The following is a 26,622-nucleotide window of genomic DNA, read 5'->3' as shown; positions in this document are numbered from 1 at the left end:
AAGGAGGAGTAGAAGGGGTAATTACTTCTCGTGATCTAGACTCTATGCTTAATAGAACTTAATACATCCTAGAACTGTGTTTTCCTTTTTTGCTGCTGCATCACACTGTTGACTCATGTGCAGACTGTCATCTATTAGTATATCCAAGTCTTTTTCACACGTGCTGTTGCTTAGTTCTATTCCTCCCATTCTGTAGATGTAATTTTCTTTCACAGATGTAGAATCTTGCATTTCTCCCTGTCTGTTAAATACCATTCTATTAGTCGCTGCTTGTTGTTCAAGCTTATCTAGATCCTTTTGAATCCTTTCTCAGTCTTCTCTAGTGTCCTCCATCCCTCCTAGCTTTGCTTCGTCTGCAAATTTGATGTTTGCTTAGGTTCCCTTATCTAGATCATTTAGAAAAATGTTGAACAACACTGTGGCCAGGACAGAACCTTGTGGTACCCCACTTGAAACACTCTTCCAATTGGATGTGTAACCATTTATTGCCACTCTTTGAGTTCAATCACTGAGCCAGTTTTGAATCCACCAAACCGTAGCCTTGTCAACCCCATACTTGGTCATTTTTTCAATAAGAATAATATGATATATTTTATCAAATATTTTGCTTAAGTCGAGATATACTATATCTACCACATTTCCCTAATACACCGAGTCAGTGTTTGCTACAAATCCATGCTGGCTCTGGTTAATTACTGTATTCTTATCCAAGTACTTACATACATGGTGTTTAATAATTTGTTCAAATATCTTTCCATGTATAGAAGTAATGCTCACTGGCCTGTAATTTCATGGCTCCATCTACTTTCCTTTTTTGAAGATAGCGACAACATTTGCCCTTCTTCAATCTTCTGGGACTTCTCCTGTTCTCCAGGATTTTTCAAATACTGTGGCTAGTGCTCCCTAGGGATACTGGTGAATAAAATACCCAACATTATTTCAGATATATAAAGTATGGGGGAGAGTTAAATTCGTGGGGTTACTTGTCTGGCCAGGTTTTCTCCACTGTGGTTTAATAATAACCTACCGGAGTTTTTGGCAATGGGATATATACCAGAATAGCAAGCTAGGGGGATTCGGTATGCCTGTCAGATTTTAGAGCGGCAGGAGTTGAAACCCTTTTCCCAGCTACAGTCGGAATATGGTCTTAGTATATCTGGGGGGTTCCAATATGCACAAGTATAGCATGCGTTTGTGGCTCAGAATGAGGGGGATTGTTTCCAAATTCAAAGCGACTTAGTATTGGATTACATCCGTGGAGTGGGGACAACGAGGGGTGTTATCTCATCTCTATATAAGGATTTACTCCATACTCACTTATTGGGATATCCGGTTGGCGCGAGGGCTAAATGGGAAAGAGAGTTGGGTCACTTTTAGGATGAAACGTGGGAGTCTGTACTAGAATGGATACCGAAATTATCACTAAATGACCCATATAGAGTCTCCCAGCTTTATATTGTATACAGAGTGTATAGATCCCCGGATGTCCTATACAAAGCTGGGCTGAGATCTGACTCGGAATGCCCTAGATGTAGGAATGATAATGCTGGAATGTTTCATATGTTATGGTCGTGTCCGAGATTGACTGCTTTTTGGTTGGTGGTTGTAAGCCGGATAGAAGGGGCATACAGTTGTGTAATTCCAAGAGAACCTTTGGTGTGCGTGTTAGGGTACGTGGATAACAAGTTGATAATAGCAATCGCTAGACTATTATACATGGCTCGGAAGGTCAATGCCAGAAATTGGATCAAAGAGGAGCCTCCCTCGAGGGGAGAATATATTAAATATGTGAAGCAGGTCATTACCCTGGAAAAGGGTGTATATCAGAAAAGAGGGAAGATGGGCCTGTATGATAAATTGTGGACGCCTTGGCTGGAACTAGGTTAGGGGAGGTTAAGGGAAGCAAGGCCTGAGGAGGGTTCGCCTATATACTAACGGTTTATATGTTCATAATAAAAGTCATTGTATGTGGATAATGTATATAATACTACAGGACATGTTAAGAGAAAAGTTTGAGCTGTCTAAAAGGGAAGGAGAGGGGAGGGGTGGGTAAGGGTGGAGAAAATGAAAATTTATGTCTTAATGTGAAATGTTTTATTGGAATCTTATACTTAATAAAAAATATTTGAGTTAAAAAAAATACTGTGGCTAGTGGTTCTGTAATTTCCTCTGCTAACTCTTTAAGTACCCTAGAATATAATTCATTTGGACCAGGAGATTTAAATTAATTTAAACTAGCTAAGTGTCCCCTCACCACTTCTCTGTTTATAGAAAGAGTGGATTCTTTTATTCCTTCTATGGCACCATGAAGATCAGTTGATGTTACAATTGCTTTCTTAGAGAACACAGATGCAAAATAAGAATTTAAAAGTTCGGCCTTATCAACACCATTTTTGACCACTTCACCATTTTCATCCTGACACTTGCATTCCCTGCAAACAGCATTATATTCTTTTTTAGATATGCTTCACCCTTTCCATTTGATATACATTTCTTTTTTCCTTTTTAACCCCTTCCCGACCCATGATGCCACGTAGGCGTCATGAAAACCCGTGCCAATCCGACCCATGACGCCTATGTGGCGTCATGGAATGATCGCGTCGCTGCAGAGTGGGTGAAAGGGTTAACTCCGATTTCACCCGATCTGCAGGGAGAGGGGGAGTGGTACTTCAGCCCAGGGGGGGTGGCTTCACCCCCCCGTGGCTACGATCGCTCTGATTGGCTGTTGAAAGTGAAACTGCCAATCAGAGCGATTTGTAATATTTCACCTAAAAACTGGTGAAATATTACAATCCAGCCATGGCCGATGCTGCAATATCATCGGCCATGGCTGGAAAACCTGAAGTGACCCCCCCCCCCACCCCACCGATCGCCCCCCCAAGCCACCGATCTGTCCCGTAGTCCCCTCCGTCCTGTGCTCCGCTCCCCCGTCCTCCTGTCCGCTCCCCCCGTGCTCCTATGTCACCCCCCCGTGCCCCGATCTCCCCCCCCCTTATACTTACCGAGGCTCCCGGTGCCCGTCCGCCTCCTCCATGGGCGCCGCCATCTTCCAAAATGGCGGACGCATGCTCAGTGCGCCCGCCGAATCTGCCGGCCGGCAGATTCATTACAAAGTACATTTTGATCGCTGTGGTAGGTTCTATCACAGCGATCAAAATAAAAAAAATAAAAAAAAAAAACCCCCTTTATCACCCCCATAGGTAGGGACAATAATAAAATAAAGAAAATATTTTTTTTTCTTTTTCCACTAGGGTTAGGGTTAGAACTAGGGTTAGAACTAGGGGTAGGGTTAGGGGTAGGGTTAGGGTTACGGGTAGGGTTAGGGTTAGGGTTATGGCATGTGCACTCAGTGCGGATTTGGCTGCGGATCCGCAGCGGATTGGCCGCGGATCCGCAGCGGATTGGCCGCGGATCTGCAGCGGATTGGCCGCGGATGCGCAGCGGATTGGCCGCGGATCCGCAGCGGATTGGCCGCTGCGAATTCGTAGCAGTTTTCCATCAGGTTTACAGTACCATGTACACCTATGGAAAACCAAATCCGCTGTGCCCATGGTGCGGAAAATTCCGTGCAGAAACGCTGCGTTGTATTTTCCGCAGCATGTCAATTCTTTGTGCGGATTCCGCAGCGTTTTACACCTGTTCCTCAATAGGAATCCGCAGGTGAAATCCGCACAAAAAAACACTGGAAATCTGCTGTAAATCTGCAGGTAAAACGCAGTGCCTTTTACCTGCAGATTTTTCAAAAATCGTGCGGAAAAATCTCACACGAATCCGCAACGTGGGCACATAGCCTTAGGGTTAGGGTTGGAATTACAGTTAGGGTTGGAATTAGGGCTAGGGTTGGAAATAGGGTTAAGATTAGGCTTGTGGTTAGGGTTACGGATAGGGTTAGGGGTGCGTTGGGGTTACAGTTGTGGTTAGGGTTGGGATTAGGGTTAGGATTAGGGTTGGAATTAGGGTTACGGGTGTGTTGCGGTTAGGGTTGTGGTTAGGGCTGTGTTGGGGTTAGGGTTGTGATTAGGGTTATGGCTACAGTTGGGATTAGGATTAGGGGTGTGTTGGGGTTAGTGTTGAAGTTAGAATTAAGGGGTTTCCACTGTTTAGGCACATCAGGGGTCTCCAAACGCAACATGGCGCCACCATTGATTCCAGCCAATCTTGCGTTCAAAAAGTCAAATGGTGCTCCCTCCCTTCCAAGCCCCGACGTGCGCCCAAACAGTGGTTTACCCCCACATTTGGGGTACCAGCGTACTCAGGACAAACTGGGCAACAACTGTTGTGGTCCAATTTCTTCTGTTACCCTTGCAAAAATAAAAAATTACTTGCTAAAACATAATTTTTGAGGAAAGAACAATTATTTTTTATTTTCACGGCTCTGCGTTATAAACTTCTGTGAAGCACTTGGGGGTTGAAAGTGCTCACCACACATCTAGATAAGTTCCTTCGGGGGTCTAGTTTCCAAAATGGGGTCACTTGTGGGGTGTTTCTACTGTTTAGGCACATCAGGGGCTCTGCAAATGCAACGTGATGCCCGCAGACCATTCCATCAAAGTCTGCATTTCAAATGTCACTACTTCCCTTCTGAGCCCTGACGTGCGCCCAAACAGTGGTTTACCCCCACATATGGGGTACCAGCACACTCACAACAAACTGGGCAACAAATATTGGGGCCCAATTTCTCCTGTTACCCTTGTGAAAATAAAAAATTGCTTGCTAAAACATCTTTTTTGAGGAAAGAAAAATGATTTTTTATTTTCACGGCTCTGCGTTGTAAACTTCTGTGAAGCACTTGGGGGTTGAACGTGCTCATCACACATCTAGATAAGTTCCTTGGGGGGTCTAGTTTCCAAAATGGGGTCACTTGTGGGGTGTTTCTACTGTTTAGGCACATCAGGGGCTCTGCAAATGCAATGTGACACCCGCAGACCATTCCATCAAAGTCTGCATTTCAAATGTCACTACTTCCCTTCCGAGCCCTGATGTGTGCCCAAACAGTGGTTTACCCCCACATATGGGGTATCAGCGTACTCACAACAAACTGAGCAACAAATATTGGGGTCCAATTTCTCCTGTTACCCTTGTGAAAATAAAAAATTGCTTGCTAAAACATCTTTTTTGAGGAAAGAAAAATGATTTTTTATTTTCACGGCTCTGCGTTGTAAACTTCTGTGAAGCACTTGGGGGTTGAACGTGCTCTCCACACATCTAGATAAGTTCCTTGGGGGGTCTAGTTTCCAAAATGGGGTCACTTGTGGGGGGTTTCTACTGTTTAGGCATATCAGGGGCTCTGCAAACGTAACATGATGCCCGCAGACCATTCCATCAAAGTCTGCATTCCAAAACGTCACTACTTCCCTTCCGAGCCCCGGCATGTGCCCAAACAGTGGTTTACCCCCATATATGGGGTATCAGCGTACTCAGGAGAAACTGGACAACAACTTTTGGGTCCAATTTCTCCTGTTACTCTTGCAAAAATAAAAAATTCTGGGCAAAAAAAATATTTTTGAGGAAAGGAAACACATTTATTATTTTCACGGCTCTGCGTTATAAACTTCTGTGAAGCACTTGGGGGTTCAAAGTGCTCACCACACATCTAGATAAGTTCCCTTGGGGGTCTAGTTTCCAAAATGGAGTCACTTGTGGGGAGTTCCTACTGTTTAGGCACATCGGGGGCTCTGCAAAAGCAACCTGATGCCCGCAGAGCATTCCATCAAAGTCTGCATTTCAAAACGTCACTACTTCCCTTCCGAACCCCGACGTGTGCCAAAACAGTGGTTTACCCCCACATATGGGGTATCAGCGTACTCAGGAGAAACTGGACAACAACTTTTGGGTCCAATTTCTCCTGTTACTCTTGCAAAAATAAAAAATTCTGGGCTAAAAAAATATTTTTGAGGAAAGGAAACACATTTATTATTTTCACGGCTCTGCGTTATAAACTTCTGTGAAGCACTTGGGGGTTCAAAGTGCTCACCACACATCTAGATAAGTTCCCTTGGGGGTCTAGTTTCCAAAATGGAGTCACTTGTGGGGAGTTCCTACTGTTTAGGCACATCAGGGGCTCTGCAAAAGCAACCTGATGCCCGCAGAGCATTCCATCAAAGTCTGCATTTCAAAACGTCACTACTTCCCTTCCGAACCCCGACGTGTGCCAAAACAGTGGTTTACCCCCACATATGGGGTATCAGCGTACTCAGGAGAAACTGGACAACAACTTTTGGGGTCCAATTTCTCCTGTTACCCTTGGGAAAATAAAAAATTGTGGGCTAAAAAATCATTTTTGAGAAAAGAAAAATTATTTTTTATTTTCATGGCTCTGCGTTATAAACTTCTGTGAAGCACTTGGGGGTTCAAAGTGCTCACCACACATCTAGATTAGTTCCTTGGGAGGTCTAGTTTCCAAAATGGGGTCACTTGTGCGGGAGCTCCAATGTTTAGGCACACAGGGGCTCTCCAAACGCGACATGGTGTCCGCTAATGATTGGAGCTAATTTTCCATTCAAAAAGCCAAATGGCGTGCCTTCCCTTCCGAGCCCTGCCGTGCGCCCAAACAGTGGTTTACCCCCACATATGGGGTATCATCGTACTCCGGACAAACTGGACAACAACATTTGGGGTCCAATTTCTCCTATTACCCTTGGGAAAATAAAAAATTCTGGGCTAAAAATCATTTTTGAGGAAAGAAAAATTATTTTTTATTTTCACGGCTCTGCGTTATAAACTTCTGTGAAGCACCTGGGGGTTATAAGTGCTCACTATGCATCTAGATAAGTTCCTTGGGGGGTCTAGTTTCCAAAATGGGGTCACTTGTAGGGGATCTCCAATGTTTAGGCACACAGGGGCTCTCCAAACGCGACATGGTGTCCGCTAACGATTGGAGCTAATTTTCCATTCAAAAAGTCAAATGGCACGCCTCCCCTTCCGAGCCTTGCCGTGCACCCAAACAGTGGTTTACCCCCACATATGAGGTATCGGCGTACTCAGGAGAAATTGCCCAACAAATTTTAGGATCCATTTTATCCTGTTGCCCATGTGAAAATGAAAGAATTGAGGCTAAAAGAAATTTTGTGTGAAAAAAAAGTACTTTTTCATTTTTGCGGATCAATTTGTGAAGCACCTGGGGGTTTAAAGTGCTCACTATGCCTCTAGATAAGTTCCTTGGGGGGTCTAGTTTCCAAAATGGGGTCACTTGTGGAGGAGCTCCAATGTTTAGGCACACAGGGGCTTTCCAAACCCGACATGGTGTCCGCTAACGATGGAGATAATTTTTCATTCAAAAAGTCAAATGGCGCTCCTTCCCTTCCGAGCCTTACCATGTGCCCAAACAGTGGTTTACCCCCACATGTGAGGTATCGGTGTACTCAGGAGAAATTGCCCAACAAAATTTAGGATCCATTTTATCCTGTTGCCCATGTAAAAAAGAAAAAATTGAGGCTAAAATAATTTTTTTGTGAAAAAAAAGTACTTTTTCATTTTTACGGATCAATTTGTGAAGCACCTGGGGGTTTAAAGTGCTCACTATGCTTCTAGATAAGTTCCTTGGGGGGTCTAGTTTCCAAAATGGGGTCACTTGTGGGAGAGCTCCAATGTTTAGGCACACGGGGGCTCTCCAAATGCGACATGGTGTCCGCTAAAGATTGGAGCCAATTTTTCATTCAAAAAGTCAAATGGCGCTCCTTCCCTTCCGAGCCCTGCCGTGCGCCCAAACAGTGGTTTACCCCCACATATGAGGTATCAGCGTACTCAGGACAAATTGGACAACAACGTCCATGGTCCAGTTTCTCCTTTTACCCTTGGGAAAATAAAAAAATTGTTGCTAAAAGATCATTTTTGTGACTAAAAAGTTAAATGTTCATTTTTTACTTCCATGTTGCTTCTGCTGCTGTGAAACACCTGAAGGGTTAATAAACTTCTTGAATGTGGTTTTGAGCACCTTGAGGGGTGCAGTTTTTAGAATGGTGTCACTTTTGGGTATTTTCAGCCATATAGAACCCTCAAAATGACTTCAAATGTGAGGTGGTCCCTAAAAAAAATGGTTTTGTAAATTTTGTTGTAAAAATGAGAAATCACTGGTCAAATTTTAACCCTTATAACTTCCTAGCAAAAAAAAAAAAAATTGTTTCCAAAATTGTGCTGATGTAAAGTAGACATGTGGGAAACGTTATTTATTAACTATTTTGTGTCACATAACTCTCTGGTTTAACAGAATAAAAATTCAAAATGTGAAAATTTTCGCCAAATTTCCGTTTTTTTCACAAATAAACTCAGAAATTATCGACCTAAATTTACCACTAACATGAAGCCCAATATGTCACGAAAAAACAATCTCAGAATCGCTAGGATCCGTTGAAGCGTTCCTGAGTTATTACCTCATAAAGGGACACTGGTCAGAATTGCAAAAAACGGCAAGGTCATTAAGGCCAAAATAGGCTGGGTCATGAAGGGGTTAACAAGTGATTAAGTTCTGTGTTCATCCATCCTGGTCTCTTTAAATACTTCCAATTCTTCCTTCTTTTCAGGATTGTTGCTGATTGTGCAGTGAGACTTTCATTTAGGCCGGTGCCACACTTGCAACTGCAATGCGAGAAACTTGCCCAAGTCTGTTGCCTCAATACCTGGCACTGCCGGCGGCGGTTTGGACCGGAGTGTTCAGCTGCATAGAAATACATGCTGCCGCACACTCAGTTGAAATTGTGACCCCGGCCTTAGCAAAGTTTCCCATCCTTCTTGGACATTTCTGTCCTTTAGAACATCCGGCCATTGGACGTTTCCTACCCTCTTTCTGAGTCAATTAAAATCTGCATTTCTGAAGTCCAACCTTAAAGTCTGAGTCCTCGCTGGTCTTCCTCCTCTTGTAATCCAAAATTTGAGAATAGCATGATCGCTGCCTTCTAACTTCCCAGCCATCTTTACTCCATTTCCTACCTGTTGGTAAGAGTTAGATCCAAGATTGCAGATCCTCTTGTTCTCTCTTCTACCTTTTGAAAGATAGAGTTGTCAGCAAGAGAAGATAAGAATTTTCTGGACCCAGTACTTTTGCCTGAGAAAGATTCTCAACAAATATCTGGATAATTAAAATCACCCATGATCACTATGTCGTACTTTTTTGAGAACAGAGATATCTGATGTAAGAAGAGTTCATCCATATGTTTAGTCTGTCCAGGTGGCCTATAGTAAACACCTACAATAGTGTCCTTTCTGTTCTTCTCTCCTTGTATTCTTAGCCAAACAGTTTATGCAGAGCTACCATTCTCTAAAGCTTGGATCTCTGTGGAGATATAGGTTTCCCTAACATACAATGCAACACCTCCTACCCTCTTGTCATTCCTGTTTCTAATAGATAAGTTGTAGCCTTAAAGGTTTGTATTCCAATCATGTTTATCATCTTACTAAGTTTCAGTGATGCCTATGACATCATATCTCTCTTCCTGTGTTAGCAGTTAAAATTCTCCTTGTTTGTTTCCCATGCTCCATGCATCTGTTTAGACACATTTTAGTTTGTAGACAGTTTCTCTTGCTCCTCTATTTTCATTCAGAATTTGTTGTTTTTGTTCTTTATTTCCACTTCTAATAGCAGGGTTCTCAAAAGAATTAATTAGCTGCATATGTTTTCCTGGCTGTATATTTCCCATCCCATATTGCTCTAGTTAACATAGTAACATAGTGACATAGTTAGCAAAGCTGAAAAAATACATTTGTCTATCCAGTTCAGCCTCTATTCCGTCAGAATAAATCCCCAGATCTACGTCCTTCTAAAGAACCTAATAACTGTAAGATGCTATATTGTTATGCTCCAGGAAGACATCCAGGCCTCTCTTGAACTCCTTGACTGAGGAAGCAAGGAATTCCAGATTCTCACTGCCCTAACAGTAAAAAATCCTCTGCTATGTTGGTGGAAAAACCTTCTCTTCTCCAGACGCAGAGAATGCCCCCATGTGACCGTCACCTTCCTTGGTATAAACAGATCCTCGGAGAGATATTTGTATTGTCCCCTTATATACTTATACATGGTTATTAGATCGCCCATCAGTCATCTTTTTTCTAGACTAAATAATGCTAATTTTGCTAATCTCTCTGGGTATTGTAGATCCCCCATCCCCTTTATTAGTTTTGTTGCCCTCCTTTGTACTCGCTCTGCTTCCGTTATATTCTTCCTGAGCACTGGTGCCCAAATCTGTACACAGTACTCCATGTGCGGTCTAACCAGGGATTTGTACAGAGGCAGTATAATGCTCTCATCATGTGTATCCAGACCTCTTTTAATGCACCCCATGATCCTGTTTGCCTTGGCAGCCGCTGCCTGGCACTGGCTGCTCCAGGTAAGTTTATCATTAACTAGGATCCCCAAGTCCTTCTCCCTGTCAGATTTACCCAGTGGTTTCCCGTTCAGTGTGTAATAGTGATAATGATTCCTTCTTCCCATGTGTATAACCTTACATTTATCATTGTTAAACCGCATCTGCCACCTCTCGGCCTAAGTTTCCAACTTATCCAGATCCATCTGTAGCAGAATACTATCTTCTCTTGTATTGACTGCTTTACATAGTTTAAAGCTCTCCTGATGAGTGCAGAAAGTGAGCATCTCTCCTGTATTTCTTTCACAGGATGAATTGACCCCGCTTCACTGTGCTGTAAGAAATGGCCATGTCCGGATCTCAGAGATTCTTCTGGATCACGGAGCCCCAATACAAGCCAAGACGAAGGTACTGATTCTGCTGAATTGGTAATATGATAAGTGTATATATTTCTTTGCAGTAACATTACTGCGGTATATGGTCGCGATCCTACCTGCCGCCTACAAGCTCCTATCCAGGGGTCCGGTCACTACACTGACCCTCCGCACACCGTGGCTACATGGCCGCTCTGTGGATGCGAGGCGCTCTCTTATAACAAGTGACCTATGTTTTCCTGCACAGAACGGGCTGTCTCCCATTCACATGGCCTCGCAGGGAGATCATCTGGACTGTGTGCGGCTTCTGCTCCAGTACCAGGCTCAGATCGATGACATCACGTTGGATCACCTCACTCCTCTGCATGTGGCGGCACATTGCGGCCATCATCGTGTGGCAAAACTCCTCCTAGATAAGGGAGCAAAGCCAAATTCCCGGGCCTTGGTGAGTTATGTAAATGGTGACGTCAATTGGCACCATATAGTGGTATTTAGTAGGCTTTATATGATAGTACATTAGCAAATGATAGCGGTATTTGTTACTCTGTATATGGCACTATATTGGCACTATATGGTATTACTTTGTACACTTGTTATGGCAGTATATTGGAACTATATGGCAATATTATGTAAGCTGTATATGACAATATAATGTCACTATATGGTGGTATTATGTGGGCTATATATGGGATTATATTGACATGTGTATTATGTGGGCTATATATGGGACTATATTGACATTATGTGGTGTATTATGTGGGTAGTATATAGCAATATTTTGGTACTGTATGGTGGTTTTCTGTGGGCTTTTATGGCCGTAAATTGGAACTATATGGTGTGAATTATACTGGTGTTGTATGGTCGCATTATGTGGGGATATGTGGTTTCTATATGTCAGCATATTGGCACTATTATAATGTTATATTATATGGGTTGGATATTGCAGTATAATGGCATTATATGGTGATATGGTTCTCATACACTTTATGCAGTTAATAGCCCTCTGTGTCTGTACTGTTACATATTTAGGCTAATAACTGGTTCATGCATCTTTACATGAACACCCGAGCCTTACACTATGGCTGGTCCGAATAATTAAAGCAATTGTTACCATCCACCTCTCGTGTCTCCCCTTTTCCTCATAGGTTGTAAGCTTGCGAGCAGGGCCCTCATTCCTCCTGGTATCTGTTTTGAACTGTGATTTCTGTTATGCTGTAATGTCTATTGTCTGTACAAGTCCCATCTATAATTTGTAAAGCGCTGCGGAATATGTTGGCGCTATATAAATAAAATTATTATTATTATTATTATTATGATATTATGTGGGTTCTATATGGGATGATATTTTGTGGGCTATATATTGGTACTATATGGTGGTATTATGTGGACTGTATATGACACTATATGGTGGGCGTATGAGTGCTGTATACAGGTATTATATGGTGGTTTAATGTGTACATAATATGATGATGGTATTGTGTGGGATGTAGAAGGCAGTATATTGACACTAAATGATGGTGTTATGTGGGATCTATAAGGCAGTATACTGGCACTAAATGATGGTATTATGTGAATCTATAAGGCAGTATATTGGCAGTAAATGATAGTATTATGTGGGACGTATAAGGCAGTATATCGGCAGTAAATGATGGTGTTATGTGGGATGTATAAGGCAGTATATTGGCAGTAAATTATGGTATTATGTGGGATCTATAAGGCAGTGTTTCAGCAGTAAATGATGGTATTATGTTGGATATATAAGGCAGTATATGGGCAGTAAATGATGGTGTTATGTCGGATGTATAAGGCAGTATATGGGCAGTAAATGATAGTATTATGTGGGACGTATAAGGCAGTATATCGGCAGTAAATGATGGTGTTATGTGGGATGTATAAGGCAGTATATTGGCAGTAAATGATGGTATTATGTGGGATCTATAAGGCAGTGTTTCAGCAGTAAATGATGGTATTATGTTGGATGTATAAGGCAGTATATTGGCAGTAAATGATGGTGTTATGTGGGATCTATAAGGCAGTGTTTCAGCAGTAAATGATGGTATTATGTTGGATGTATAAGGCAGTATATTGGCAGTAAATGATAGTATTAGGTGGGACGTATAAGGCAGTATATCGGCAGTAAATGATGGTGTTATGTGGGATCTATAAGGCAGTGTTTCAGCAGTAAATGATGGTATTATGTTGGATGTATAAGGCAGTATATTGGCAGTAAATGATAGTATTAGGTGGGACGTATAAGGCAGTATATCGGCAGTAAATGATGGTGTTATGTGGGATGTATAAGGCAGTATATTGGCAGTATATGATGGTATTATGTGGGATCTATAAGGCAGTGTTTCAGCAGTAAATGATGGTATTATGTCGGATGTATAAGGCAGTATATGGGTAGTAAATGATGGTGTTATGTGGGACGTATAAGGCAGTATATCGGCACTAAATGATGGTATTATGTGGGATCTATAAGGCAGTATATTGGCAGTAAATGATGGGATTATGTGGGATTTATAAGGCAGTATATTGACAGTAAATGATGGGATTATGTGGGATCTACAAGAGTATATCAGCAGTAAATGATGGTATTATGTGGGATGTATAAGGCAGTATATCAGCAGTAAATGATGGGATTATGTGGGTTCTATAAGGCAGTATATCAGCAGTAAATAACAGTATTATGTGGGACGTATAAGGCAGTATATTGGCAGTATATTGGCAGTAAATGATGGTGTTATGTGGGATCTATAAGGCAGTATACTGGCACTAAATGATGGTGTTGTGTAGGATCTATAAGGCAGTATATCGGCACTAAATGGTGGTATTATGTGGGATCTATAAGGCAGTATATCAGCCGTAAATGATGGTATTATGTGGGATCTATAAGGTAGTATATCAGCAGTAAATGATGGTTTTATGTGGGATGTATAAGGCAGTATATCGGCATTAAATGATGGTATTATGTGGGATGTATAAGGCAGTATATCAGCAGTGAATTATGTTGTTATGTGGGATCTATAAGGCAGTATATCGGCAGTAAATGATGGTATTATGTGGGATCTATAAGGCAGTATATCAGCAGTAAATGATAGTACTATGTGGGATCTATAAGACAGTATATAGGCAGTAAATGATGGTATTTTGTGGGATCTATAAGACAGTGTATAGGCAGTAAATTATGGTATTTTGTGGGACGTATAAGGCAGTATATCGGCATTAAATGATGGTATTTTGTGGGATATATAAAGCAGTATATTGGCAGTAAATTATGGTATTATGTGGGATGTATAAGGCAGTATATCGGCAGTACTATATGGCAGTATTAGCTGTTCTAAAATATGAAAATAATTGTGTAAAAATGGGAAGTAGACCCCTTATTTTTCTTGTTGCCTGGGGCTGATTGCCCACATAGGAAAATAATAATCTGGCCTGACTCGATTCTCTTGGCCTGCCAGTTATTAGCCTTTCTTCCCACTCCTTGCTTGCGTGCCTCCTTACCCTGGTCAGCAGTCTGTCTTCTCTATCCATCTATGGTGCATGTCCCCTGTGTTTCCTCTGTAATTGCACCCTTGTTTTCTTGGCTTAGTCCAGACTCTGAGCCTTTTCTCTCGCCTTCTGCAGAATGGGTTCACCCCTCTTCACATAGCCTGCAAGAAAAGTCATATCAGAGTGATGGAGCTTTTGTTGAAGTCCGGAGCCGCCATCGATGCCGTCACGGAGGTGAGACCTTATCAGGATACGTTTTTTTCTCTTTTTATTAGGGCATTTGTATGATGGAATATTAAAATTGAAGTATGAGGTATATTTGTGCCCACTAAATAATTTCTTCCACCCACAAAAGAGGATTGAGAGGGCAGTTACTTATCTCCTTATACATATATCAGAAAGGTCATGTCTGCTCCTATGTGTATGTTCACACTTTGCTTTTTTCTTTCCCCTCTGCATTTTTGCGACAAAAAAAAAATCCACAGTATTTTACTGTCTCAACAAAGTGAATAAGATTTCTGAAATCTCATGCTTGTTTTTTTTATTTTCTCCTTGCAGATTTGAAGCTGTTTCTTACCTGTTTTTCATCCATTCTAATGAATGGAGAAAAATGCATCAAAACTGTGGCAAAAACACTTGTGTTGTTATGCAGCATTTTTCCTGCCATGAGACATGTTTTTGATGCAGCCTTGATGCAGAAGTATCAGTATATGGTGGGAAGTGTGGTGTGATTGCACCTTAACGTAGTATTTCCACCTTAATCAGCAATGGCATATTCGAGGGTCTGATCTCTGGGACCCTTACTGTCCAAGGGCCACAGTGCTGTTTCAAAGCTGCATCCCTTTAACAGTTTTCCTCTGCACAGGAGTGAATATTGCCAGCTGCAGTTCCCTGCACAGCAAGGCGTCCAGGAAAAAACCTGTGCACAGATCTTGAGGTCCATAAATTCTAAGAATCAGTGTGGGTCCCAGAAACCACACCACCAGCAACCATTAAAGGGGTTGTCCGGGCCTTGGGGTACAAGTCTGCAGTCTCTCTTCTGAATCCTCACAACGAACAATGTGTGCGCTGTCAGGATTATCTGCTGCCAGGAGCAGGTGGGCGCGTGACTGCAAATATGTTATGTGCATACATGTGGTCACAGGCCTACTAGTCGTGCTTGACCTTACTCAATACAAGTGAATTGAGCGAGGTCGGATGCGTCTAGTAGGCATGTGACTGGAAATATTCATATCACATATTTGCTGTCAGAGAATCTTGACAGCGCACATTGTGCGCTCTGTGAGTATTCACAAGTCTGCAGTCACATAGAGTGACTGCAGACATGAGCTCCAAGGCGGGATAACCCCTTTAAGTGATAGAATATCCTATCGACGCCATTACTTATGGATGGAGGTGGAGATACCACTTTCACTAGCACATCAAGAGTATGTCTTATGGGTTCATCTTTGTCCTTTTTTGTGAGTTCTCATGCAATCATGCTCTACGATTGTCTTTCTAGTCCGGTCTTACGCCACTTCATGTTGCTGCCTTTATGGGACATCTACCCATTGTGAGAACCCTACTCCAGAGGGGGGCATCACCCAATGTCTTCAGTGTGGTCAGTATGATACTACACCATCTATTTCATCCATGTGATATGAACATCATATGGATCATAAGATGGGGGGCTACACGGCGACTTACTGTGATGGAGGTCGCACAGCCAAAGACCGTTGTATGCCGGTAGCTATATTGCAGCGACATGCAAATGAATGGGATCAAAAGTTGCTACAAATCCAACTGCTTCTGCTTGTCACAGTTTCTGTGTTTATTGGTCACAATACAATACCATTCACTTGCATTTAGCTGCAATGTAGCAGTGATCTTTGGCAGAACCACCTGTGTCACTGCCAAAATCGCCATCTAGCCCCCCAGTCTTACTGAATGATTATTACATTTCTGCAGGACTCAAAAATAGTGTAATTGAACAAGCACTGAAACCTGTTATGATCTGTGTGTTCTTTGTTTTTCACAGAAAGTAGAGACGCCGTTGCACATGGCGGCGCGTGCGGCACATACGGATGTGGCAGAATTTTTACTGCAAAATAAAGCAAAAGTGAATGCAAGAGCTAAGGTGAGTAATACAGGCTGACATTGGTGATGGATGGGGACACTATCCACTAAGTCATTGATGATAAACGCCTAAATAGTCTAAAGGATTAAAAATAATCTGTTAATAGGTTTTTACTATATAATCTAAGAGAAGCATGATGTAGACGCAAGTCTGGATTACCATCCATAATACAGCCCACAAATAGGATAGTGATTCATGCAATAAATAATGGCGGTGCTTTGGTTATACCTACAATCAAGAATGGTGGTGGCTCGGTGATGCCTACAGTGAAGCATGGCGATGTCTCTGTGAAGCAACAATAAAGCATGGCGGTAGATCAATGATGCTTACAATGTAGCATGACGGTGGCTCCGTAACGCCTACAGTGTAGCACGGCTGTGGCCCAGTGATGCCTACAATGTAGCATGACGGTGACTGCAGCTTTTGGAGGGCAAAATAGATTCAATCAACTATCAGGAAATCATAGGAGAAAACATCATGCCTTCTGTGAAGAAATTGAAGCTTGGGCATCATTGGACCTTCCTACAAGACAAGGATCCCAAGCATACCTCCAAGTCGACCAGGGCTTGGTGTCAGAAGAAGAATTGGAAGATTCTGGATTGGCTGTCACAGTCACCTGATTTACAATCTCTTTCGTGGGATGTGGAGAAGGCGGTTTCCGCATGATATCCCAAGAATATGGGTGACCACGAGGTATAGGCAGATTATAATGAGGGGAATCTCGGCCACCACATCTTCTTACACTTTCAGACAAGGAGCTCTCCTGAAGTTCCGCTGTGGCTGCTGCTGCATGTTCTGTGATGTGTCTACGCCATAACGTCTTCAACAGGCGCTGGCGCAATCATGTCATCACCCTAGTGTCAGCATGCACGAATTGGCAACAAGAAGTGGAGCCATGAGGCTCGGAACGAAGTGCTTGGGAAATGGGAGCTAGGTGAGTATGTGTTGTTTTTTTTTAATATGTGTATGGGAGGTGCGAGGGCTCATACTGTATATGGGAGGCTATGTTGGGGCTCACACTGTACATAGGGAGCTATGTGGGGGTTCATAGGAAGTTATGTGGGGGCTCATACTGTATGTAGAGATACTATGTGGGGGCTCACACTGTATATAGAGCTAATACTGTATACAAGGGCTATGTGGAGGCTCATACTGTATATAGATAAGCTATGTGGGGGTTCATACTGTATATAGGAAGTTATGTGGGGGCTCATACTGTATGTAGAGATGCTATGTGGGGGCTCACAGTGTATATAGGGAGCTAAGTGGACACTCATACTGTATGTAGGGCTAATACTGCATATAGGGGTTATGTGAGGACTCATAGTGTATCTAGGGAGCTATGTGAGGGCTCATGCTGTATCTAGGGAGATAGCAAAGTGTTTACAAGTTGCCCTTTCCTTAATTCAAAATGAAATTAATAAATAGCAGTTAACAGGAACAGTGGAGGTCAAGATAAGGTCTGGAAGACCAAGCAAAATTTAATTGAGAGCTGCTCGTACGATTGCTAGAAAGTCAAATCAGAACTCCCGCTTGACGGCAAAAGACCTTTAGAAAGATTTATCAGACTCTGGATTTGTGGTACATTGTCCTACTGGTCAGAGACACCTGCACAAGTATGATCTTTTTTGTCTGTTTTGTCTTTAGTGGCCATTTTGAACATGCTCCTACACATTGCATGTATACCAACTTATATTCCAGTTCATTTCTTTTATTTTTTAGCTGTATATAGGGGGCTGTGTTTGGGCTCATAATGTATATAGGGGGATGCCAGCATACTTTATTGCGCTCTATATTAAGTGATGCAATTAATATTAATACAAAATAATTATAATCATAATAATTATGAATATGTTAATATTGAGCAGAATTAATTTCAGCTTATTGGTTTGGCCTCCACAGCAGTCATGGTTTCTAACGTGGCCCCTTGGGAAAATTAATTTCCCACCCCTGCTCTATTATGTATAGGGCTGTACATAAGAAATAAACATTTGCATTGCGTTATCTCTCTTGTTTTGCACCAGAGCACTTATGTGTTAATTGTGTGACTTATCACATGATCTATCAAAGGGGGTCTTGTGATGGAGGATGAGGGGAGGGCTTCGCCTTCTAAACAGCCCGGGGCCCTGGATACTCTTAATCTGCCCCTGCCTGGAGGCCATCATCCTTGAGGAATGGGCTGATTCCTCAGGAAAGCTGCCAGAAGCTTGTGTATGGATTTATATATTTTATTTCAACAGGTTACAACAGCCAGAAGGGCTGTGCTAAGCACTAAAGACTGCGGCTGTAGATGGTTAGACCTGAGGGTAGGAAATTGTCATATAAATGTGCATAGAAGATTGAAATCCCGCAGAATTCTGCACTGGGATAAATGGAATCAAGTCTTCTATCCTTGGTTCCCACATTTATATTTTTTTATTACCATCTTGCAGGATGATCAGACCCCTCTTCACTGTGCAGCCCGCTCAGGGCATTCGGAAATGGTACGTTTGCTGTTATCTCATGGAGCTCACCCGGATCCCCCCACTACTGCAGGCCATACACCCTTACACTTGAGTGCACGAGGGGGGCACACCCAAACCACCGAGCTTCTGCTGGACAACCAAGCTGCACATACTTCCATGACCAAGGTAAAACCTGAAATGCCCTGTGTCATTTGCTAGATGTACGCTCTGAACAAGGCATAGGAACTGGCTGAGAAGGTGCCCTAGTACCCAAGGGAGGTACCGCCAGCTGCCCCTCTGCCCTCACCACTATGCTACAGTAGCATCTACTCTCATAAATCAGAGGTGTGCCACCATATACAGTGCTTCAGCCAGAGGGTGCACCTACATACAGTGCCCCAGCAACAGGGTGCACTTATATACAGTGCCTCAGAAACAGGGTGCACTTATATACAGTGCCTCAGCCACAGGGTGCACCTATATACAGTGCCTCAGCAACAGGGTGCACCTATATACAGTGCCTCAGCCAAAGGATGCACCTACATACAGTGCCTCAGCCACAGGGTGCACCTATATACAGTACCTCAGCCACAAGGTGCCACTATATACAGTGCCTCAGCCACAGGGTGCACTTATATACAGTGCCTCAGCAACAGGGTGCACCTATATACAGTGCCTCAGCCAGAGGGTGCACCTATATACAGTGCCTCAGCCAAAGGATGCATCTATATAAGGTGTCTCAGCCAGACAGACCCCAATACTCAGCTCCTCATTTCTGCACCAAACAGCAGATCCTCATCGGCCGTTTCCTCCTCCTGCCGCAGCCGCAGCTGAGTAAGAATGGCACCATTGAATTGCGTAGTCGTCCCTGCAGATGCGCCTCCTTTATAAGGGCAGACAGTTATGCTGTAGGTGCCTGGACATCCCTGACTTTAGGCTGGGTTCACATTGCGTTTGATCCTGGAGTCAGTGGCTCTCTTGGGGTTTACATCTGAAGCCCTCGATAACAGGATTCGGGCTTATACAATGACAGGGACATTGACTTTAATGTGCCGTGTGCTCTGTTGGACATCACTGTATCAGCCTACTTGAGGCAGGAACCAAAAACAGTTGACTACGTCTTGATGCCCACCTCACATAGGCGGAGATGGCTGAAAATGATGTCTGACAGAACACACTGAAACTCGGTCTGCACCGTTACAGTTAATGATCAAACACCCGAATCCCATGTTTCAGGGCTTCAAACATAAGCCCCGATGGAGCGACTGATGTGGGGACAAATGCGATGTAGATCTCCGCCCCATATCTTTGGCTCCGATTCTTATAATTTCCCCTCATACGCCTGTTCCCTTCCATGGCTGATTATTTCTCTGCTGACTTGTCCGTTTCCTTTGTATTTATTGTCTTCACTGACCTCATTGTCACTTTGACGTATTGCTTACCTTCTCCTTCTCTCACCTCAGAAAGGTTTCACGCCTCTTCACGTGGCTGCAAAATATGGGAAGATCCAGATTGCAGAACTTCTGGTAGAAAGAGGAGCTCATTCCAACAGCGCTGGCAAGGTGACCCTTTATCTCCATATTGTACGGCCATTGTAATGCAACATCTGCAAGAAGATAAGGAGCAAAGCTGTGTCCTCAAAAGGGAATCTGTGACAGTTTAAGCCGGTGGCATAAATAGAGTCTGATGGGCCCCGGTGCAAAATTTGAACCTGGGCCCCCACATGCATTTTGGTCAGATGTTTGGGCCCTTGTAGCCTTCTCGATCCTATAAAAACATGCATGTTCGCCCCCCCATGTAATAATGTCAAGCGTCCAGGGTCCCTTCCTATAATAATGTCCCTCAACCTGGGCCCCTTCATTCAATAAAGTCCCACTTCAATAGCCCCTTTACATAATAGTGTCCACCAGCCTGGGCCCCTTTATTTAATAGTGTCCCCCATCAGGGGCCCCTTCCTATTATAGGGTCCCCCATCTTGGGCTCATTTATTTAATAATGTCCCCAATCCTAGGTCCCATCCTTTAATAATGTCCCCCATCCTAGGCCCCTTCTCGGTATAATGTCCCCCATCCAGGGCCATTTCCAGGTATAATGTCCCTTGTGTGAGGCCCATTCCTGGTATAATGTCCCCCATCCTGTGCCATTTCCAGGTATAATGTCCCTCATCCTAGGCCCATTCCTGGTATAATGCCCCCCATCCTGGGCCATTTTCAGGTATAATGTCCCTTGTCCTAGGTCCGTTCCTGGTATAATGTCCCCATCCTGTGCCATTTCCAGGTATAATGTCCCTTGTCCTAGGCCCATTTTCCTGGTATAATGTCCCCCATCCTGGGCCATTTCCAGGTATGATGTCCCTTGTTCTAGGTCCATTCCTGATATAATGTCCCCCATCCTGGGCCATTTGCAGATATAATGTCCCTTGTCCTAGGCCCATTCCTGGTATAATGTCCCCCATCCTGGGCCATTTCCAAATATAATGTCCCTAGTCCTGGGCTCATTCCCGGTATAACGTCCCCCATCCTGGATCATTTCCAGGTATAATGTCCCTCGTCCTAGGCCCATTCCCGGTATAACGTCCCCCATCCTGGGCCATTTCCAGGTATAATGTCCCTCGTCCTAGGCCCATTCCTGGTATAATGCCCCCCATCCTGGGCCATTTTCAGGTATAATGTCCCTTGTCCTAGGTCCATTCCTGGTATAATGTCCCCATCCTGTGCCATTTCCAGGTATAATGTCCCTTGTCCTAGGCCCATTTTCCTGGTATAATGTCCCCCATCCTGGGCCATTTCCAGGTATGATGTCCCTTGTTCTAGGTCCATTCCTGATATAATGTCCCCCATCCTGGGCCATTTGCAGATATAATGTCCCTTGTCCTAGGCCCATTCCTGGTATAATGTCCCCCATCCTTGGCCATTTCCAAATATAATGTCCCTAGTCCTAGGCTCATTCCCGGTATAACGTCCCCCATCCTGGATCATTTCCAGGTGTAATGTCCCTCGTCCTAGGCCCATTCCCGGTATAACGTCCCCCATCCTGGATCATTTCCAGGTATAATGTCCCTCGTCCTAGGCCCATTCCCGGTATAACGTCCCCCATCCTGGGCCATTTCCAGGTATAATGTCCCTCGTCCTAGGTCCATTCCTGGTATAATGTTCCCCATACTGACCATCGGGATCCCGACAGATCCAAGATCTCTGCCAAGCCCTATGTAAATGGAGGTCAAGCTTGCACACTACCACTCCATTCATTCTCTGTAGGAATGCTGGAGAAAGCCAAGTACAGCTCTCCGCAATAGAAAATGAATGGACCCGAGGTGCGCAGCCTCAACCTCCGCTCTATTCAGATGGGGATGTCTGGGGGTCCCAGCAGTGATCAATAAGTTTCCTCTTTAATATTTGAGACTTGGACATTTTTGTAAGTCTTTTTAGTCATTCTTTCTTTATCACAGACTGGACTGACCCCTCTTCATGTTTCCGTGTATCACAATCACCTGAACATCGTTCGTCTTCTGTTGAATAAGGGAGCGTCTCCTCACTGCACTGCACGGGTAAAGGCAAGAAATACATTAATTACGTATAAATAATACACAACATATACATAAAACACAATATATACAGATAAATAATACACACTGTACACATATAAACAATATATACAGACATAATATACAATATATACATAGACAATATATACAGAGACATAATACACAATATATACATAATACCTAATATATTCAGAATACACAATATATACAGAGACATAATACACAATATATACATAGACACAATATATACAGAGACATAATACACAATATATACATAGACACAATATATACAGAGACATAATACACAATATATACATAGACACAATATATACAGAGACATAATACACAATATATACATAGACACAATATATACAGAGGCATAATACACAATATATACATAGTACACAATATATAAATAATACACAATATAACCGTATAAATAATACACAATATATACAGAGACACGACAGACAATGTATACATAGAAATAATATACACTAATATGCAAAAAATAAAGGGAACTCTAAAATCCCACATCCTTGATATCACTGAATTAAATATTCCAGTTGCAAATCTTTATTCATTACATAGAGGAATGCGTTGAGAACAATAAAACCTAAAAATGATCAATGTAAATCAATAGTAATATCTCACGGAGGTCTGGAGTTGGAATAATGCTCAAAATCAACATGGAAAATCAAATAACAAGCTGATCCAACTTCAGTGGAAATGCCTCAAGAAAAGGAAATGATTCTCAGTAGAGTTTGTGGCCTTCACATGCCTGTATGACCGCCCTGCAACGAATGGGCTTGGTCCTGATGAGGTGGCTGATGGTCCCCTGAAGGATCTCCTCCCAGACCTGGATTAAAGCATCAGTCAACTTCTGGACAGTCTGTGGTGCAACGTGGCGTTGATGGATGTAACGAGACATGATGTCCCAGATGTGCTCGATTGGATTCAGGTCTGGGGAACGCGCAGGCCAGTCCATATCATCAATGCCTTCATCATGCAGGAACTGCTGACACACTCGAGCCACATGAGGCCTAGCATTGTCATGAATCAGAAGAAACCTAGGGCCCAGTGCACCTGCATATGGTCTCACAATGGGTCTGAGGATCTCATCATGGTACCAAATGGCAGTCAGGTACCTCTGGCTAGCACATGGAGGGCAGTGCTGCCCTCCAAATAAATGCCTCCCCACACCATTACTGACCCACTGCCAAACTGGTCCGGCTCCATGATGTTTCAGACAGCAGAACGTTCTCTACAGCGTCTCCAGACTCTGTCACGTCTGTCACATGTGCTCAGTGTGAATCTACTCTCAACCATGAAGAGCACAGGGCGCCAATGTCGAATCTGCCAATCTTTATGTTCTCTGGCAAATGCCAATCACCCTGCACGGTGTTGGGCTGAAAGCTCAACATCCACTTGTGGACGTCGGGCCCTCATACCTCCCTCATGGAGACTGTTTCTGACAGTTTGAGTAGACACATGCACATTTGTGGCCTGCTGAATGTAATTTTGCAGGGCTCTGGCACTGTTCCTCCTTGCACAAAGGAGGAGATAACGGTCCTGCTGCTGGGTTGTTGCCCTCCTACAGCCCCCTCCATGTCTCCTTGTGTACTAGCCTGTCTCCAGGTATCTGCTCCATTCTCTGGACACTGTGCTTACAGACACAGCTATCCTTCTTGCCACAGTTCATATTGATGTGCCATCCTCGATGAACTGCACTACCTGAGCAACTTCTGTGAGTTGTAGATATGGCCTCATGCTACTGTACAGTACCTCTAGGGGTGAGAGCAATGACAAAATGCAAATACAAAGTGACCAAAACAACAGCCAAAAAGGATGAGAACAGATAAATGGTCTGTGGTCACCCCTGCAGAACCACTCTATTATAGGGGGTGTCTAGCTAATTGCCTATCATTTCTGCCTGTTGTCTGTTCCATTTGCACAACAGGAGAAATTGATTCAGAATTTTTGTTGCTTCATAACTGGAAAGGTTGATTTCACAGAAGTGTGATTGACATGGAGTTACAATGTGTTGTTTAAGTGTTCCCTTTATGCTTTTGAGCAGTACACAATATATACAGAGACACAATATATACATAATGCACAATATGCATATACATCATACACAATATATGTAACACACAATACAGTGGTTTTAAAAAGTGTTTGCCCCCTTCTTGATTTCCTATTCTTTTGCATGTTTGTCACACTTAAATGTTTCAGACTACCAAACAAATTTAAATATTAGATAAAGATAACAAGTAAACGCAAAATGCAGTTTTTACATTAAGGTCTTTATTATTAAGGGAAAAAGAAATCCACACCTACAGGGCCCTGTGTGAAAAAGTGATTGCCCCTAAACCTAATAACTGGTTAACAACTGCTATCAAGCGTTTGCGATAACTGACAATGAGTCTTTTGCAGCAGCATCTAAATCGGATTAAGGTCAGGACTTTGACTAGGCCACTCCAAAGTCTTAATTTTGTTTTTCTTAAGCCATTCAGAGGTGACTTGCTGATGTGTTTTGGATAGCTGTCCTACTGCATAACTGAAGTGCACTTTAGCTTGATGTAACGAATAGTGATGAGCGAATTTGCTCTGGTCCCTGCTTATTCTTAAAGCTATAGTGTTTACCAAATAAGCTGCAAAGGGAACCCGGCTTCCTGGATCGCGATGGCTGATCAGCTGTTCGGCTCCACAGCTGCATGTGTTGCGGCTGTGTGACAGTCACAACACATGCATGGAAAACCCAACAAACAGGCTCTCCATGCAAGTGTCGTGGCTGTCACACAGCTGCGACACAGGCAGCTGTGGAGCCGAACAGCTGATCAGTTGGCGTGATCCAGGAAGCCAGGTTCCCTCTGCAGCTTATCCGATAAGCGCTATAGCTTCCCGAATAAGCAGGGAACTGAGCAAATTCGCTCAACTCTACTCACAAACAGACGGCCGGACATTCTGCTTCAGGATTTTTTGGTAGACAGAAGAATAAATGGTTCAATTTACTACAGCAAGTCTTCCAGGTCCTGTAGCTACAAAAAAGCCCCATGTTCCGTTTCTCAAATGCTGTGTTACTTCTACGCCAGATGTAATAGGACATACTGTACATTTTCCAAAAAGTTCAACTTTTGTCTCGTCAGTCCACAGAGCATTCTTCCAAATATCTTGGGGATCATCAAGATGTTTTCTGGCAAAACTGAGACGAATGAGCCTTTATGTTCTTATTGCTCAGCAGTGGTTTTTATCTTGGAGCTATGCCATGCAGGTCATTTTTGCCCAGTCTCTTATGGCGGAGTAATGAACACTGACCTTAACTTTTGTGACCTCATTGATGAGTCATCGCTGCGCTCTTGGAGTAATTTTGGTCAGCCAGCCACTTCTGGGAAGGTTCAGCACTGTTCCATGTTTTCACCATTTGTGGATAATAGCTCTCACTGTGGTCACTGGAGTCCCAAAGCTTTAGAAATGGCTTTATAACCTTTTACAGACTGATAGATCTCAATTACTTTGTTTATCATTTCTTCCAGAATTTCTTTGAATGTCTAGCTGTTGAGAATCTTTTGGTCTACTTCATTTTGTCAGGCAGGTCCTATTTAAGTGATTTCTTGAGAACCTGTGTGGCAGTAATCAGGTCTGGGTGTGGCGAGTGAATTTGAACTCAGTTTCCCAAAGATGTGATAAACCACACTTACCATATTTTTTGGACTATAAGACGCACTTTTTCCCCAAAAAATTTGGGAGGAAAATGGCGGTTGCGTCTTATAGTGAGAATGCAGGCTTACCGGGGGGTTGCGGCAGAGGTGTGGCAATGCTGCGGTGGTGGGCGGTGTGGAGTGCACCTGAGCAGGGTCCCTTCTTCAGGATGCCAGCGGCAGAATGTGGCAATGCCGCGGCCCGATGTCCACGGTGAGCAGAGCCAAGTACATCACTGGTTTCCCTGCGGCCATCTTCCTGAAGCCGTGGGCCGCCAGAGGCTTCAGGAAAATGGCCGCCGGAGGTCGCGCATGCACAGATTGAAATCTTGGCGGCACTCGGCTCCTGGAAAATGGTCGTCGAGATCTCAATCTGCACACGCGCAGCCTCCGGCGGCCATTTTCCTGAATCTTCCGGCGGCCCACGGCTTCAGGAAGATGGCCGCAGGGAAACTGGTGATGCACTCGGCTCTGCTCACTGTGGACACCGGGCCGCAGCATTGCCACCTTTCTGCCACCAGTATCCTGAAGAAGGTACCGTGCTCCATGCTGTGCCTCACTGCCAACACTGAACCTGCAGCATCGTATCCTGGGACTGCAGCATTGCCCCACTTCTGCCACCGCTGGGATCCTGAGGAAGGGACTCTGCTCCA

General features: G+C 43.5%; 1 protein-coding gene across 13 annotated transcripts in view; it reads left to right on the top strand.

Annotated features, from left to right (window-relative positions):
* ANK1 (ankyrin 1) overlaps positions 1–26,622 on the top strand; it is a 346,825-nt gene that overhangs the window by 212,729 nt on the left and 107,474 nt on the right. For 9 of the 13 annotated variants that reach the window (XM_077262199.1, XM_077262203.1, XM_077262201.1 and 6 more), the window contains 8 exons: positions 10,605–10,703; positions 10,917–11,114; positions 14,300–14,398; positions 15,666–15,764; positions 16,182–16,280; positions 18,713–18,910; positions 20,188–20,286; positions 22,173–22,277. In XM_077262199.1, coding sequence (XP_077118314.1) covers positions 10,605–10,703; positions 10,917–11,114; positions 14,300–14,398; positions 15,666–15,764; positions 16,182–16,280; positions 18,713–18,910; positions 20,188–20,286; positions 22,173–22,277 — 996 coding nt within the window. The remainder of the gene's footprint in view (positions 1–10,604; positions 10,704–10,916; positions 11,115–14,299; positions 14,399–15,665; positions 15,765–16,181; positions 16,281–18,712; positions 18,911–20,187; positions 20,287–22,172; positions 22,278–26,622) is intronic. The other 4 variants (XM_077262204.1, XM_077262207.1, XM_077262202.1 and 1 more) reach the window with 1 other exon arrangement.

Source organism: Ranitomeya variabilis, chromosome 5, assembly GCF_051348905.1.
Source record: "Ranitomeya variabilis isolate aRanVar5 chromosome 5, aRanVar5.hap1, whole genome shotgun sequence".
NCBI classification, from domain to species: Eukaryota; Metazoa; Chordata; class Amphibia; order Anura; family Dendrobatidae; genus Ranitomeya; species Ranitomeya variabilis.
Note: the sequence above shows the minus strand (reverse complement) of the source record. Positions and strands in the feature narration are given on the sequence as shown.